Source organism: Bacillus rossius, chromosome 1 (genome assembly GCF_032445375.1).
Source record: "Bacillus rossius redtenbacheri isolate Brsri chromosome 1, Brsri_v3, whole genome shotgun sequence".
Taxonomy (NCBI): domain Eukaryota; kingdom Metazoa; phylum Arthropoda; class Insecta; order Phasmatodea; family Bacillidae; genus Bacillus; species Bacillus rossius.
In genome coordinates this window covers 342,204,882-342,222,465 of record NC_086330.1, presented here as the reverse complement: position 1 = coordinate 342,222,465, position 17,584 = coordinate 342,204,882, and the positions used below count along the sequence as shown (strand labels likewise).

The 17,584-nt window shown below is 38.6% G+C and overlaps 1 protein-coding gene across 1 annotated transcript in view; it reads right to left on the bottom strand.

The window, feature by feature from the left end:
• The window catches only part of LOC134528146 (O-acyltransferase like protein-like), a 163,952-nt gene extending 148,485 nt beyond the window's left edge, over nucleotides 1–15,467 (bottom strand). Inside the window, exon 1 of the mRNA XM_063361471.1 lies at nucleotides 15,245–15,467. Coding sequence (XP_063217541.1) covers nucleotides 15,245–15,449 — 205 coding nt within the window. The 5' untranslated portion in view covers nucleotides 15,450–15,467. The remainder of the gene's footprint in view (nucleotides 1–15,244) is intronic.
• Between the last annotated feature and the right edge of the window lie 2,117 nt (nucleotides 15,468–17,584).

Here is a 17,584-nt window from a genome sequence, read left to right as displayed (position 1 = left end):
GACTTGAAGCACATGTACAACTGCTTCGCGTTGATGATTGGACTACAGTTCCCTTGACACGCCCTTTACGACCCTGAGCCAGTAACGAACACAAAGTGGTCATCCAAATACGTGTAGTCCACCAAATAATGGGAATTTGTCAACAGCAAAGCCCAAGTGGAAAGTGTGCGAAGCAACAGTCGAGGACTGCGGTGGGTGGACAGAGACCGACAAAAGAGCGATTGGAAAGTGTTAATGTTGTGAAAGACTAACTGTTCTTTAGTGGAGTAATTAGATTGATAGTGTAGACATCAGTAAAAAAAATAAACACTGATTTAAATTACTTTGGGCTATCCTTTACAAACCCAATTTTTTTTCTCAACATTTTCGTAACAATATTATAGTCTTGTGCTAGTAACGTGTTTCAAATTTGAGAGATATCAAATGTTGTTACCACTTGGTACCCATTTCCCAACTGTAAATTGCAGAACATAACGTGATGTTTGTGTACAAAGCACTGACAGTCACATGAAGTTGTTTACAAAGTTATTGACTTAGCAACAGTGGCAGGAGGATATTTAGACGGCTGGAATGCGTTTGAGGACTACCAAATCCGAGACAAGTTACATGGCACAGACTATACGGGATTTTCAAGATTATAGCGGTGTTCTATCTATACCTATCTTATAAAAAGAAATTTGTAACTCATATACCACATAAGTTCACCACATAACGTGGTAACGCCTCATAACTAGACAGGAAAAAATTCCACGGATTTGTTTCACGATAGGCTGACATTCAAATACTTTTACCTTTAAGCTTTTTTAGCTATTGGCTTACTGTTCATCTGCACAACTCTGTGCCCATGAGAAACCCTCAACCAAAGCAGTGTCGTATCACAGGCAAACCAGTTGAGACGACTCAAAAGTCAACAGCCAATGAACTGGCGTTATTGGCCCGAGTAAACAAGAGGACTGGGTAGTCTATCCCGAAGTTCATCGAAACCGCGAATTTTTCCAGTTCCTACTCATAGCTAAGGGCAGGCATTTTTCGCAATAAATCTGAATGCCTATTAGACTGCAACACGGTATACCCGCAACAGCGGTTTCTTCCTTGTGGTTGGCGGTCGTCTGCGAGAGAAGTCGGTGCTTTATTTGACCGAGCCACTCAGAGCACGTTTGCCTCCACACTGAATTACTGTGATTGGTGTTCTAACAGTAGACCTGAAAGAATTTCACCCAACCACAAAACACTGACGATGCTACGGTGTTTTGACTTTAAGCTAGTCTCGGTCAAGGTCACTCAAGGTCACAGAAATCCGTTAGTAGGGAGGGGACGGGAAATATACTACTACTTATGCAATGAGTTCTCTAATGCATTCGTACAAGATTGCAGAGGATTGTGTGAACTTATACCAAACGGAATAGTAATATACGTATTCGGATAAGTCAATAAGTTCTGGGTTTGATTTTTTTTTGTTTTCAACATTTCAAAATATTTTCGTGATTGTCTTTTAATTGAAACACGGTGAGAGAATAAGCCTGGTTTTGAAAAAAAAAAGTCAGGGGGGAGATTAATTACGATGTTGCGTCGTATTGAATACCTTTAATTAATTTTTCCACATGAAAAATATGGATATTATTTTCGCCATATTGGGAACATAAAAGTGCTGGCAAACTGGACGGTTTGTTTGGCCTAACTTTTGCTGGCACATGTTCCAAATGTGAATAAATCATCCAATATCAACGGCTTCATAAGACATATCATGGGAGAGAGGAGTAGGGGAGGGGGTAGGAATTGTAAAACGTAGATAAGTGAGATTTTTCCTTCCCCAATAAAAAATTATTCTGAGATATCCCGTAGATTAAGGCGATCAGGAAGATAGCGGCGCTTCCGAAGGCTCTTTTTTTGTTGTCGCCTTATTCGAATCCAGGAAGACGCCCCCAGAGCCGGGCAGGCACGTGACCTCACGAGGCGCTACGTGAGCGTGCTGGGGCAACAGCGGCCACGCAACTGCCGGGGAGGAGGGGGCAGCTATTAGCCAATCAGCGGCGGTTCGACACGTCGCCACGACGGGCGCCGCGGCCCTTCGGAACCAACGACCAGGGGCATTTATTTATTTATTTATTTTCGCAAAAAGATTTCGAGTCTTCACATTCAGGAATCACGGTAAAAATTTAAGGACTTTTCATGGAAGAATTACACCTCAAACAAACCAAGATTTAGTTCTTCGTGTTATCAGATAGCTGGGTCATTGTATACACCACAGATGTATTTCAACTTTCAAATTCGGTTTTTTGTTTATTTTAATTTTGTTATGAACAGGTTAAAAACACAAGTGGAAGAAGAAATAATAGTTAATTGTAGCCTTCACGAGTTTTTTTTTTTTTTTTTTTTTAGTTGTGCTGTTGCACCAAGATTTAATTTTTGTGGAGTCGGTCTCAAAGAAAGTGAACTTAGTACCTCCAAAATGTTACGAAGATGAATGGTAAATTTACGAATACCGCTGGATAATAAATTTAAGATGAAAATTTGTAACAGTGTAGCTGAGAGTTCAAATACTGCAGCATCGTCTGTGTTTCGTGATTGGTCGAGTTTCTTTCCGGGTACATGTCAGCACACCAATCACAATGATTCAGTATAGAAAAGAAAAAAAAAGTCCAAATTGGCCCGGTCAAATAAAAGCAACAGAATTCCCTGTAGACGACCGCAAATTACAAGAGAGAAACCGCTGACGCAGGCATACCATGTTGAGTATTCGAGCAAAAGTCACCTGTTCATTGGTTGCGAGTTGTGAGTTGTGTTACGTCTAAACTGGGTAGCATGTGATTCGACTTTTCTTCGGTTAAGAGTTCCTCATTGACCCAGGGTATTCCATACGAAATGTGAGCCAATAGCAAAAGCAGCACAAATATGTGTGTGTGTATATATATATATATATATATATATATATATATATATATATTCGCGTGTGTGTGTGAATTTTAGACTACACAGAAAAAAATTCTAGACTTTTACAAAACAAATTTTGGAAACGAGTATCCAAAAATAATTTGTGATACTACAAGAAAGACGTAAATTTGTTCAAATCATGGCTATGGTTTTTTTTTGGCATATATCAAGTACGTTTTTTGAGATGATACAGAATATTTCTTGCAAAAAATGGTGAATTATTTATATTTTAATTAATGCCTCAATCAAGACAATTTATTTCAACCATGGGAAATATAACGAATATTCAATAATTGGACTTTATTTTGTTTTATTATGCTTATTAATGTGCAGTTTTTCTTAAAAATCTGGACCAACACCCTTGAAAAAAATCCTGGGTATGCCTATGAGCCTTAATATGATCATGTGCTTTATTTACAGCCTTAACTAGCTCTTTGAACATGGCTCACAATAAAAGTTGAATGAGATATAGTAGTGAGATGATCTTATTATTAATCTCATTTAAGTAATCATTCTAATTAACATTACTATCATTAATAATTATTAAAACTGAACTGTACAGGATGTCTTCAAATACCTAGCGAACTAATTTCAGGACTGGAAAACTATTCAGGAAACGGTTTGCAAATAACTTTAATTATTCTTGGAGGTACTGGAACAATACAAAGCATAAATGTTCGGGTAAGAATCTGAACCCAGTATTATTACTAACACAAATTTGTAGTTTTACAGTTGTTTTTAGTGTAAATGCACAAATTAACAATTACGTGTAACTTTTTTTCATTTACGTAAAATCACAAAATGGATTCGCGATATTTTTTTCCCCGGTTTCTAGTCACGACCAGTTAGTTTGTTAACACCTCTAGTCCACACTGTTGACGAATAGTCACGTGGACATGCCATTATCACGCAGTCGACATTCTGTCTCCATTTTAGAGAATTATTTAATGCGGCATGTTTTTTTTTTTTTAATTTTATTTTAAAAGTGTATCTATTCTTCTCTTCGCTGCAGTTGTGTGACCGTTAACATTATAACATTATATTTAGATTCCATTTAATTATCTGTGATTTTTTCGTGTAACTTAATAATGCGTTTTTTTTCTGGTTCGACGAAGGCAATTGTATAGTAATACAAGTAGCTAAAAATTCTTAAACTCTTACACTGTTAGATACATGATAGCATATTTTGATTTTTTTAAAATTATTATTCCTAATATTATTAATGCAATTATATATATATATATATATATATATATATATATTGTTTCATAATATGGCTTTTAAAACTTCGGAAGAGTTTTTTTTTTTTATTCGCGGCGCGGAAGGGGTGGACCCATGTAGCACGGCAGTGGCGTACACACTAGGAGGGGCAGTGACGCACTTACAGATGCGAAACGAACTTAAGTTTGCCGCGTCGGCATTCCACAATCCGTGTCGCAAAAAAAATTTTTATATATAAACGCCCTTCCGTGGTGCCCGTGGTGGCTGTGACCCACTTCCGCAACTTGCGGCCAGCGTTGTTTATCAACAACGCATTGTCCCGCGCGGCGACAGAAAGGGAATTCCCCGTTCGCCGGTGCGGACGCTAGCAAAGCTTTTGCCGACGCTAGCAAAGCTTTTGCCGACGGTGAAAAAAGAAAAATATATATATATCTGAATGCGCAGGTAAGGCTTCGGCCGTGACCGAGTTCGGCCGAAGTATGCAACTGCGCGCGCCCTCTCCCGGAAGTTAAGCCACGCAGACCGTCCTGAACTGAAAGTGAATACGTGCAGGTGCGCGAGTGGATGAATGCACGTGCACTTGCACTTCTAGCGCACTTGCAAGGTTGAACAAGTGACATCGCCGTTTTGAAAAGAGGCGAACACTTGGGGAACCAAGTCTCTTCGAGTCATAATCACTTTATTTATTTATCAGGAGTAACACATTAAGTGAGAAAATATATATTTTTTTCAAACAGATTTATAGAGAAATGTACAAATAACGATCGTAATTTAATAAAGAAACGCGGTAACTTAAATAAGTTGCATTTCGTTTGTAATTGTTTGTAAAAATAACTTTTTCATTAAAAATTTAGATTATTTTGAATTTGTTTATAGAAAAAAAATTGAAAAAATATATATATATTTGGTTGGCTAGTACGATTTGTAGAGGCCAACAGTTATACTCTTCTGAACTGCTACAGTACACCACAAACACCAATGTTATGATCGAAAACTGGCCGCTGCTATTTCAAAACCAATTATTCACAATTTGCTAAAATCTGATTCGTGTTCATTTCGAACCTAGAAGTATCTTAAACAATCGGAAAAGCGAATATTTTAAATACTTGCGGATGTGAGGAAAATTCCCCAAACGTTTGCTGAGATTTGAAATGCTGCAATGTACTGTCACGTGACTTTTTTTTTTTTTTTTTTTTTTTTTAGTTCTGCATCTATGTTGCACAAATATTTCTTAATTTAAATCATCTGTACGATACCACGCAAAAAAAAAATTGCAAAAATTCTGTCGTCTGGATTCAGACTAGGTGAGAAATTCAAGAATAAACTATTTTGCACATTGTTTTAAAAGTCGTGTGCAGCGTATAGTGAAAACGGCAGTTACGTATGCGGAATGTGTAGAGACAGAAATTTGAACGTACGTAAGTACGATAATACTTCTGTTCTTTGCTAGTAAAGTTGGTACGCTGGATCTCTATAATATTGATTATCGTGAGCACAGTGCTCAACACATAATAACGTATGATTAGTAGGGCCATGTAATTTTCGAGAAAAAAATTTCCAAACCAGCTGTGTGTCAAAACTTAGTGGCATTGACTGTGTTTCGTGGTCGGATGGGTTTATTTCAGGTGCACGTCTGTTGTCAGCCCACTAATCCTAGGCACCCCGTGCTTAATCAAAGGCGTCTTAGATGACCCGTTAAACACAACAATAGTTTCTCTTACAGAGGCCGCCAATTACAAGGAAACGATCGCTAGTGTGGGCATACCTTATTGAAGTCTAATGAGCGATCAGATTATTTCGCGAAAATACAAGCCCCTAATAATTAGCTGTGTAACTGTAATGAAACGACATTCAACATAACAAGGATCCGGTGTGTCTCGGTGCTTATCCGTCGCAACGACTCTAGAAATAGACACGTGTTTCCGGATCTATGTTCTTCGACACTTCTGATATGTCGTATATTCTAGGTCCAGCCTGGCTGTATGCGTCTCGGCGAGAAGTGACGTTGATTGACTAAAGACCGGAGACATTCGCAGATTCATTTCGTGATGTGCTGAAATTAAAACTTGAGCTGCTTCTGCTACTGGTAGAGACCGGAAAAATTCGCGAATTCATTTCGCGATAGGCTAAAATACAAATCGTTATAACTCTGTGCTGCCTCTGCTATTGGTTCACAACTCACCTTGGTGACTCTGGGCCAATGAGAAACACCCAACAAAAGCTTTATCGAATCACGGGCTGCTACGCTGGAACGTCTCACAAGACAGCAGCCAATGAGTGGGTAACATTTGACCGAGTGTACGTAGAACTATGGAATTCATCCTAGAGGTCATTGAACCCTCGAATTTTTCCGGTCCCTAGCTATTGGTTCACTGTTAAAGTGGGGGGACTGTGAGCCAATCAGAGACTCCCAACAAAAGAAGTATCGAACCACAAGTTACCCAGTTGGGAGACGACTCACAAGTCAGCAGCCAATGAACAGGCAAGTATGCGGGGCATCGTGGATTCCATCCTGGAGCTCGTTCCGGTCCCTAAGAATGACTCGTCCGTGTACACTGAGTGGGTAAGCTCGGTTCGAAGCCCGCTGCGGTCGTGAAGGCGTGTCTGTCAGGAGGCGGGGCCCTGCAAGGCCCCTCCCTCCCAGCTTGTCGACACGGAGGATCAGCACATTCTCGCGTCTTGCTTCCGGACTGGTTGGGTAAGGAATACAAGCCAGCGTGGGAACTGTATCTCATCAAAGGTGCCCGCCTAGTCAGGGGCGTGTCTGTGTCGGTGAGGCGGGATGATAAGTGCGACGCCCTCTGGTGCTTCCAGCGCAGAGCTGTGGACTTATCTTCGTGCACTGAGAGAAAGGTTTGTTTGCCTCAACAAAATATTTGTTTGTATATGGCGAAATAAATATATTTTGTTAATTCAAGCAAATATTTTGTAGCAGGAAAGATTCTGTTGACCCAACAAAATTATTTTGTCAACTCAAATGCATATTTGGTTAATTGTGTAACAAATAATTTTTGTTTCTTACCGAGTTGGGCTAAGCTAACAAAATATTTTGTTCCACCAAGTAAATATTTGTTTCGCCATATGTAAACAAATATTTGTTTTATTCAAATAAACCCTTTTCTCTGTGTGCACAGGGCAACTGTGAAATTTGAGCTTTGACCATGACGAGGCTCTTAAATGCTTTTAAGAATCTGTAACGCGGGTTTCATGCTTAAAAAAATATTCTGAAAACACAGTTTTAAAACGAAATACAGAAACAGAATCACTCATTAGCCTTTGGCGTGTTGTTAAATGTTTTTTTTTAAACAGTCTCCACTCGGATTCTTCGGCAGTTTTCAAATCTCGTTGGTTCCTGTGAAGCTCCGCGCACGGTATGCGTGCTCGGGTGTGCGGATCGAGACCCCAATAAACCCTGAAGTTTTCAGTTTATAATAAGAGACAAGTTAATGTGTGTTTTTTTTTTAGCCTTATTTACTTTTTAGAACAGAAGACTTCGGTTTTATTGGTTTTATTTTTATAAAAGCTATTTGGAATCCACCAAAATAGTGGTAAAAAGTATATTCTTCATTTTTACGATAAACCAATTGTAATAAATAATTAGTCTAAAAGAGTTACGTACAGAACAATAAAAATAAATTAACGACCAATAGTGGATTAAAAATGGTCTAATAAGAGATGCACATTAAAACAAATTAAATAAATTAAACAAATTTTTGTCCTGCAATGACATTCCTTGTATTTCAAACTTTCAAAGAATATTGTTTGGATTAAGTATTGGTTAAATTCTACTTGATTACATGATGTATGTAACTTGAATTTCGGTGCTAGTTTATGGTGTGTTAACCAGCATTTCGGTGTTTCGCGGTGTTCTGACGTGAGTGACGTGCTGTTCGGTGTTATTTCAGTTTTAACCGATATTCACCGTACAATCTTGTCCCTATGTACGATACCTTTTTTATTCACGCTTTCGCATGTGCGTTTGCTCGAACACTTTTTTTTTTGCTGCATCCGGTAAAACAATACTCTTATTCGCGGTGGAGCGTACTACTTTCGAAATCTGCGCTTCGCGAAACGGAACCTCGTGAGGAAACGGAAGGGCGCGCAGTTGTTCTCATCACGGTGCGTGGAGTTCCTGGAACCTTCTTCGCTGACGCTGCTCTGTCTTGTTTTTGTAAACGGAACAGAAATACTCATGTCAAATAACATATATTTCAAAATTTACATGAAAACACCTGTATCGCCACCAATATATATATATATATATATATATATATATATATATATACCAGTATTACCGCGATATATATATATTTCGCGGTAATACTGGGTTACAATTCTTGCACGGGCATTTATGCTTTGTCCCTGTACCTCCGATAGTTAAAGTCACGTGTAAACCTTTTCAGTACAAAATAAAGTCTAATTATTAAATTGTTAATTATCTCTTCCATGGTTAGAAACACCTGCTTGAATGAAACATCAAATAAAATATAGAATTATCCGCCAATTTTCGTAATAAATACACAGAATTATCTTGAAAGGCGTATTTTGTAGATGCAAAAATAAACATAGCCATGTGTTCTGCAAAGTTAACAATATATTTATTTTAGTATTACAAACTATTTCTTGGCAACTAGTTTCCAACGGAATTTTTTTTTGTAAAGGTACAAAACATTTTTATCTGTGTGTAGCACACGACAAAACTACAAAGAGTCGCATGATTTTTCTATAATAAGTACGTAGATTCTCAGAACTGAACTGTTACATTTGAAAAAAAAACTTTAGGAAATATGCATTGAAAACAATTTTGACAATCGCGTAAATTCACTTCAAAGAACATATCGTGCGCTGATTGAAGCCAGACTCGACATCTGAATGTCCAGCTGTTTGATGCCGGCTTTCAGTGCGAGAGGTTCCGAGTTCGATTCCCCTAGCAGGGCCTGGGCGCCAATTCGCATGTATCAATGGTCACAAAACAGTCCTCAGTCGATGTAACTGTCAAAAACAAACTGTTAAAACTGCCAAGAAAATTATATACAAAACAAATAATGTTGGTAAACGGGTGCCACCAGCAGTACCTATACTTATTGGAAGGATACAACACGGGGAATTCACCCTTTCAGAATACTTAATTCAAATATACTTCCCCGAATTTTTTTTTTTTTTTTCATATCAGCTCGATACCACCTTTTGGCCCACCTTCAGCGATAGTTCTTTCTCTCTCTTTCGCTCTCTTTTTATCTTTCTCTCTATTTATGTCTCTCTCTCAATTTTTCTCATTCTTTCTATCTCTTTCAATCCGCGTCTCTTCCTCTACCACTGTGTGTGCATCTGTTGTCCCTTGGGAATCTCTTATTAGGCCCCGTGCTAGACAAGCAACTAATTCCTTTCGTCACCGCCGCTGTAAATTGTTTCTTCCCTTCTCTCAACTTCCTCCTCTTTTGTTCCATCCACGTCGACTTGGACGCCATCCTGGGGGAAATTTACAAGGTAAGCTTTCAAAATTAATTTTAAAAAGTAAATAAATAATTTAAAAAAAAATATTACAAAATTATAAAACAAAGAAATTAAGGTATCAGAAATCCTGACTTTTGACCCTGGAGACGTGGGTTCCAGTACTAAATCACGGATGTGTGTCCTTTATTAACAGTTGGTTTGTAAGTCGTCCTCCACCAAGCCTCCCGCAATGTGGTGTGGATGTTTTTACCATATAAAATAAAATATTAAAAAAAACAGCGTGGCAGGTTGGAAGAGTGCTTGAACGCCGAGAGGAATATTGATCTTATTTTATAATTGATAATTATATTTATATACTAGTTAATTCCCGGCATGCGTTACTATGACTCATTCAACTTTTTTTTTGTAATTTGCTTGAAGTAGGTACACTTAAACAAAACATCTCTATATATGTCCCTTTATAAATCTCACTATATTTACACACACGCACGCACACACACACATATATATAATATATAATCTCTCCATATCTCTCTATCTCTCTTTATATATGTCTCCATCCATATCTAAATCAATCTCCCTACATATATCCCTCACTGTATCTCTCTATACATCTCCCTCTCTTTTTATCACTATACCTATCACTAAATCTATATCTCTACATTACTAAATCGTCCTAACTATATCTTTATCTTTACAAAACGGAATACGAACACACAAACATTCATTATATATTTTTTTACCTGTCTATATTTTTATCTATATTTTTACCTGTCACACGTGCAACATATAGGTATATGAAAACACGCGCGTATTGGAATGCAACGTTGTGTCAAAATTTGAAAACAATCGGTGAATAACTTTCAGAGATTTAAGATTTTTAACGAACAAACATTTGGATAGATTATTATGGATTATTTAATCTTTAATTAATAATAATAATATATTCTATAAAACAAAATATTGATTAATTATTATTTACCTTACATTAGATAATAATTACATAATATGTGCTATGTACTAAGTATTTATAATATTATTGTGTTTGTGTGTGTATATGTGCATATATACATATATACACACATATGGACACGATAACTGCCGTAACTATGATATTTTGTGTCCCAGGAATGTTAGCTCAGGCTGAAACAAGAAGCACTTCTTAGGACTTGAGTTGTGAATGGCGAAACCACCTGTCAAAACACATCTGTAGATTTCGCAAATGTTCCTTTACTGTACCTTTAAATAATCAAATTCAGTTGGCATCTGTCCGACGCTAAATACAATCCCGAGGTGCTGCAGTGTTGTTGTGTTGCTGACGCGGTAGCTCCCAGAGTCGCTCGTCGGGCCAGGAGCCTGGTTGGCCGCCCGAGCGTGAACGGAAGTAAAGAGGCTGCACTTGGAAAGTGCGAACCAACGCAGGCAGACGCGAGGTTACGTCACGCAGTCGGCAATCCGCAGCCTGCGAGCAAGACGAAGCTTTTCCCTCCCCTCCCTCATTGCCAGCCCTTTGAGCGCCCAAGAGGGCGGTGAGGGGTTCGAACCAGGGTTCATCAATGTGGCGAAACGTAGCGGACGTTGCCCTTGAGACGATCTTCTTTTTTTTTGACGTGACAACGTCTAATAAATCGATGAACGCCGGCTGCACGCACGAAAAAGTGTCCCGTTACGCACATTGTATGCTTGCGCCGCTACTCTCTCTCTCTTCCACTCGATTGGAAAACAACCATCGATTTGACTTTTTCGCGGCACATTTAACTTGAAACACTCCCATTCGTTTCCTACTTTTCCTATCATCGTACTATCCTTAACAGAATAACACAGATTGGACGTAGTTAACTAGCAAACATGTATAAAAGTTATAGTTAAAATAATCTCTTCGTTAAAGTAATAAACATATTTGAATTAATGAGTGCAAATAAAAGTAAATTTATCAATTAAATTGTAGATTTCATTTCACTCCTTCTTTGTATCCATACAAAATAGTGATAATTCAATAAAAATGGTTCAATTTTATTCATAAAAGAATGCAATCATTTCATCAATGTTTTGTTATGACGTTGTCACGTTAAACTATCGTACGTAAACCGACTTTACAGACAACCAATTTTTTTAATTTCGCCAACGCTCCGATTTATTCTCAACACATGCCCTCACCATAGCTTACTATCCCACCCCTCTTTTTTTTTTCACGAATAAATCTGAACACTTTTTGAACTTAAATCTGTGTCCACCTCAGCTGTTTCTTCCTTGAAATTGGCGGCCGCCTGCAAGGGAAAGCCATTATGCCATTATTCGGCCAAGCTATTTACAACGCGCTTGCTTCTGAGATAAATTGCCTGTTATTAGTGTGCCGTAAGTGGGTGTGTACCTTGAGTAAACTCTCAACCGATCATGAAACACCTGACGATGCTACAGTGGTTTTAACACACACGCGGAGTCTCAAAATCTTGTCGCGAAAAATACATGTCCCTACCATTAATTATTTTATTAACTTTCTCACTCATTTCTCCAACATAAACAATGACACTTCCCTTCTCGAATCTCTGTTATGCAGAATCTCTGTTATAATAATATCCCTGGTCCATTGCTTTAAGCCATAAAATTTTAGATTTTAGATGCTTTGCTGGAAAATTGAAAGAAAAATTACTGCCAAAGAATTAATTACTAATCTAAAAAAAAAAGGGTATTTTCAAAATTAAACATAACAATGCTCACCTGTTTTTAATCGTAAACCTGAGCCACTCTGTAAAGCGAGCGTGTTAGCAACACCTATCTACCTGCAGCAATTTATTTCTTATTTGAACGCCACAGATATATGGATGTACTTTCCCGCGCTCCGAGAAGTAGAGTGGCGCAGATTTGTGGTTCAAAACCTGAGAATAAAAACTATTTTGGAGGTAGTTACGGTTGAATATTAGCAAGACAAGAAACTTTTTTTTTTAATTATTCTCTAAAATTGTCTAAACTTCTTAATTACCGGAATATCTTCAGCCAGATACAACAGTTGTAATTCAAATCAGAGCCGGCAATGCATTAATTTTTTGCGGTGTATTTAAGTTATTAATATCAGCAGGACCAAAAATAAAGATTTACGAACTTTAAACTGTTATTTTTAATCCTCAAACTTCTCAATCACCAGAATAACTACTGCCAGAGACGGCGGTCTTAAAATCAGAGGCGGTAATGCATGCATTAACCATGGACGCTGGATGAAGCCTCTTTTCTGTCCAGCTGATAACCCGTGCCATGATTTCGGGACACAATGTAATTATTTTTTTGTAAATGGAACAGAAATATTTATGTAAAATTACAGACATGAGTACATTTTTACATCTACATGAAAACAACTGTATCACTACAAAATAGTGTTCGCGGTAATACTGGGTTCGGATTCTTAGTCGGACATTTATTCTTTGTGTTGACCCAGTCCCTAAAATAGTTTAAGTTATTTGCAAACCGTTCCCTGAATAGCTTTCCAGTATTAATTGCGCATATTAATAAGAATAATAAAACAAAATAAAGTAAAAATATTGAATATTCGACTATCTTTTTCATGGTTTAAAAAGATTATGCTTGAATGAAAAATATAATTAAAATAACTTACAAATTTATGCGCGACTTTTAGTAATAAAATATTAGTATTATATCGAAAAACGTGTTTCATACATGCAAAATTAACCATAGCCATGTGTTGATTGGTTTCTAAAAGAATCGTTTGTAAACGTATAGAAAATTATTTCTGAGCACCCGAATCATCGTTGAATTGTAGTTGCTGCATTTCGAAAGCAGTTCCAAATGACTTAGTTCTATGAAAGTAACTGTTTAAAGAAAGAAATTATAATTCATTAATTTTTTTGACGATCAACATGCGTGTTGGTGATGGTGGGGCAGAAAGTTACGTATTCAACTTAGTTACAGCATGTCATCTCCTTAAGAGGGTAGTATCCGAAATATTTTTTCTTCTATGATTTCATGTTTTTACTTTCGATTTTAAAATAAATTCAAAATATGACCATATTTTATTATTATCAAAAGTTTATTTTAACTTACAAAACCCTCATTTAACGGTTTCTTAGAACTTAAAGGAAAATTTTTATGTCAGTCCTAGTGTGTGGTATAAAGTTTTGAATTAATCGATAGTAACAGTGTATAGATTTTGTCTTAAACTTATTCATTTTAGTACATATATCGTTTGTAAATTAATAAAAAACATATGGTTTCCCAAAAGTGTGCAAAATTCAGGTTTAGATTTTTTGGAAAAAAAATGTAATGCTGTACTAAAAATGAAGAGTTTTATGACAAAGGTTGTGTTGTATCGGATAATTTAAAACTTTACACCACACGGTTTCATTTAGGTTTCATGCCTTTAGTACATGCCAGGAAGACATAAAAATTTGCTTCTAAATTTCTATATAAAAATAATAAATAAATAAACTTGTTTAGTTGATAAACGTTTTTATAAAAATAAAATATTATTAAAATATTTATTTATTGAACATTATATGCAAACACATGAAATCATAGAAGCAAAATAATGTGGCATACTAAACATAAAATATTTTTTATTTACTCTTAAAAAGGATTCATTTGGAAACCAGTTGCCAAGAAATAGTTTGTAATAAATAAAAGAAAAAAAATACGTAATGTACATTTTTACAACACATTGCTACTGTGATTTTTTTAATATATAAAATACGTTTTTGGTATAAAAAAAAGCTGAATATTTCTTTTTGCGCTTACGAAGACTGGCGCATGATTTTATATTTTAAATAATTATCTATACAAGCTTAAACGTTATCAAATAATTTGACTTTATTTAGTTTAATTATGCTTATTAATGTGGCAGTTAATACTGGGAATAAAAATTTCAAGGAACTATTTATATAATAAGATTAACCATTGGATGCACGCGGACGACACACAGCATAAATGCCCGGTATTACCGCAAACTCTATTTTGTGGTGACTAGAGACCTGCAAAAAATGCGGATTCATTCGGTGATAGGCTAGAATTCAAACACATACACCTCTTAGATAATTTTGCTATTGGCTTACTGTTCATCTGGACGAATCTCAACCTGTTATAAACCCCTCAAACCAAAGAAGGATCGAATCACAGACAAACCAGCTGAGACGACTTATAAGTAGAGACCCGGAAATTTCGCGGATTCTTCTGGCCTCAGGATAGAATTCAAAGTTATAGGTGTGCTCGACCCATGTTTGCTTTCCCATTGGTTGATTTCTTAGCGAGAACATTTTTATCCTTGTTACTTGGCACTACCTGATTCGCTTACTTCTCTCCTAGCTGGGCATCGTTGGCTCACGGTCGTAGAGGGGCGTGTCCAGATAACTGCGGTCCAATCATGAACACAGTGCGACAGTGTGGAGGTTTGCATTTTAGCTTGCGACTAAATGAATCCGCGAGAAATTTCCGGGTCTCTACTTACGAGTCGGCAGCCAAATGAACTTGCGTTATATTTGCCCGAGTGTACAGGGGTATGGGCGCAGTCTGTCCCGAAGGCCATCATCGAAACCGCGAATTTTGGCAGGTCTGTTAGTGGTGACACGGTTGATTTCATGTTCCTTTCACAAAAAATGAAAAAAAGGATGTTCGGTGGAGGACTCCGGAGCCTCACCCGCGTCCCAGTCGTCGGCGCCGCACTCGTCGACGGGCGGCGCGGGGGGAGGCGGGACGGGCAGCGTCGCGTTGCCTTCGTCGTCGTGTGGGTCGTCCCCCCTCCCCCACCACGCGGCGGCCGCGGAGCCGTTGCGCTCGTCGCGCGACGTGGTGGAGGTTAGCACCAGCGCCGCCAGGCAGCACCACAGGCACGTCGGCGTCATGTCGGTCCGTCCGGGGCGTGGGGCGCGCGCGGACTGGCGCGGCGCGCGACCGTCGCCTCGAGTCTCCCCTTCCCTCCCTCCCTCCCTCCCACAACATCCACTCCCGCCCGCCAGCCTAGCCACCTCCACCATTCATCTGGAGGACTCCGAGCCCAGACGACATCACAGCGTTCACGTCGACACGTCTCACGAGTAGAGACCCGGGAAAATTCGCGGGTTCATTTCGTGTTACGCTAAAAATTCAAATAATTATACCTTAGTGCTGCTTCTGTCATTGGTTCACTGTTGATCTGCAGGACTGAGGGCCAATTAGAGACCCTCACTCGTAGAAGTGTCGAATCACAGGCCACACAGTCGAGACGACTCACATGTCAGCAGCCAAATGAACAGTTGGCATTTGCCCGAGTGTGTAGAGGATATTGGAGTCTATCCTGGAGGTCATTGAATCCGCGAAATTCACGGGTCTCTAGTTATCAGCCAGTGAGCAGGTGGTATTTGTCCGAGGTAATCGAAATCACGAATTTTTTTCGGTCCCTAGTACGAGGTGTCATAAATAGAGACCGGAAAAAATTCGCGAATTCATTTCGCGATAGGCTAAAAATACAAATAGTTATTACCTCAGTGCTGCCTCTGCTATTGGCTCACAACTCACCTGGATGACACTGGGCCAATGAAAAACACCCGACCATAGCTTTATCGAATCACAGGCTGCTACGTTGTAACGTCTCAAAACACAGCAGCCAATGAGTGGGTGACATTTGACCGAGCGTACGTAGAACTATGGAGTTCATCCTACAGGTCATTGAACCCGCGAATTTTTTCCGGTCTCTGGTCATAAAAAAAATTTAACTGTCAATAATTTTATTAGGTACACAGTAGGTGTCATTTAATTTTCGCTAAATAATCTTATCGCAATAAGGTTCGCCTGCACTGGCGATTGTTTCCCTTGTAATTAGCAGCAGACGAGACATCGCCCTGTTTAGCCGAGCCGTTTTCAGGACGCGTTTGCTGTGAATAGTGTGATGGCAGCAGACGTGCACCCTGAAACGAGCCCTGCCAAACACGAAACGCAGACAATGCTACGAACTTTTAACACGCAGTTGATCTGGAAATCGCATAGGCATGCATATTTCGCGAAAAATATTCCGAGACTGGCTGAAAGTTAAAACACTGTAGCATTGTCTGTGTCTCGTGATTGGGCGAGTTTCTTTCAGGTCAATATCGATTGTTACAACACCAATCGCAGTGAGTCAGTGCGGAAGCAAACACGTCCTGAGTGGCTCGGTCAAATAAGGCCACTACTTCTCTCGCAGACGTCCGCCTATCACAAGGAAGAAACCGCTGGTGTGAGTACAACTTGTTGTAGTCTAATAGGCGTTCAGATTTATTCGCGAAAAATGCATGCCCCTATGTAATAAGCTTGCATCGAATTCGAACGAATCTCCTTCTACTACTGTCCTTGGATAGCGATGCGCACTCATTCCAATGTTGATTCCATGATTGGAAGCATTTCATCTGCTCCGTGATGGCTCCATCAATGTAAGGAATGGCGTCAAAATCTTTTCCTTTTAGCACGACCCATTTTTCTGGACTCCGTTTCGCAAACAAAACTTTAATGTTAACGCGTTGTTCGAAATGCATGATTAAATATACGGAAATTTCACGCACTCATTTAGTCGTAAGTTAGAATGCAAACCTTCATACCCTCGCACTGTGTTCATGATTGGCACGACCGTGAGCCAACGATGCCCAGCTAGGAGAGAAGTAATCGATTCGTAATAACTGCGATACAATCATGAACACGGCGAATGAGTATGAAATACCTTGTGACCTAATTAATATGAGACATTTCCGTACGTCTATGAGGTGTGATCGAAATATATACTGTGAATAAATTTCTATAGCAGCAAATGCTGACGCGGTATTTATTTGAAGTAATAAGCCCGATGGCCTGATACAATGAGATAGTGTTAAGTTTGAACCATGGTCTATAAGTAGTATTCAGGCCTGCCAGATCCGCAGATTTTTTTTTTAATAGTTCTACGCAAATACGTCACTTGAGAGATGCAGAAAATATTGGCGCTAATGGTAGTTAATGGTAGTTTGATAATATGCAATGAGAAAATGCTTAAGTG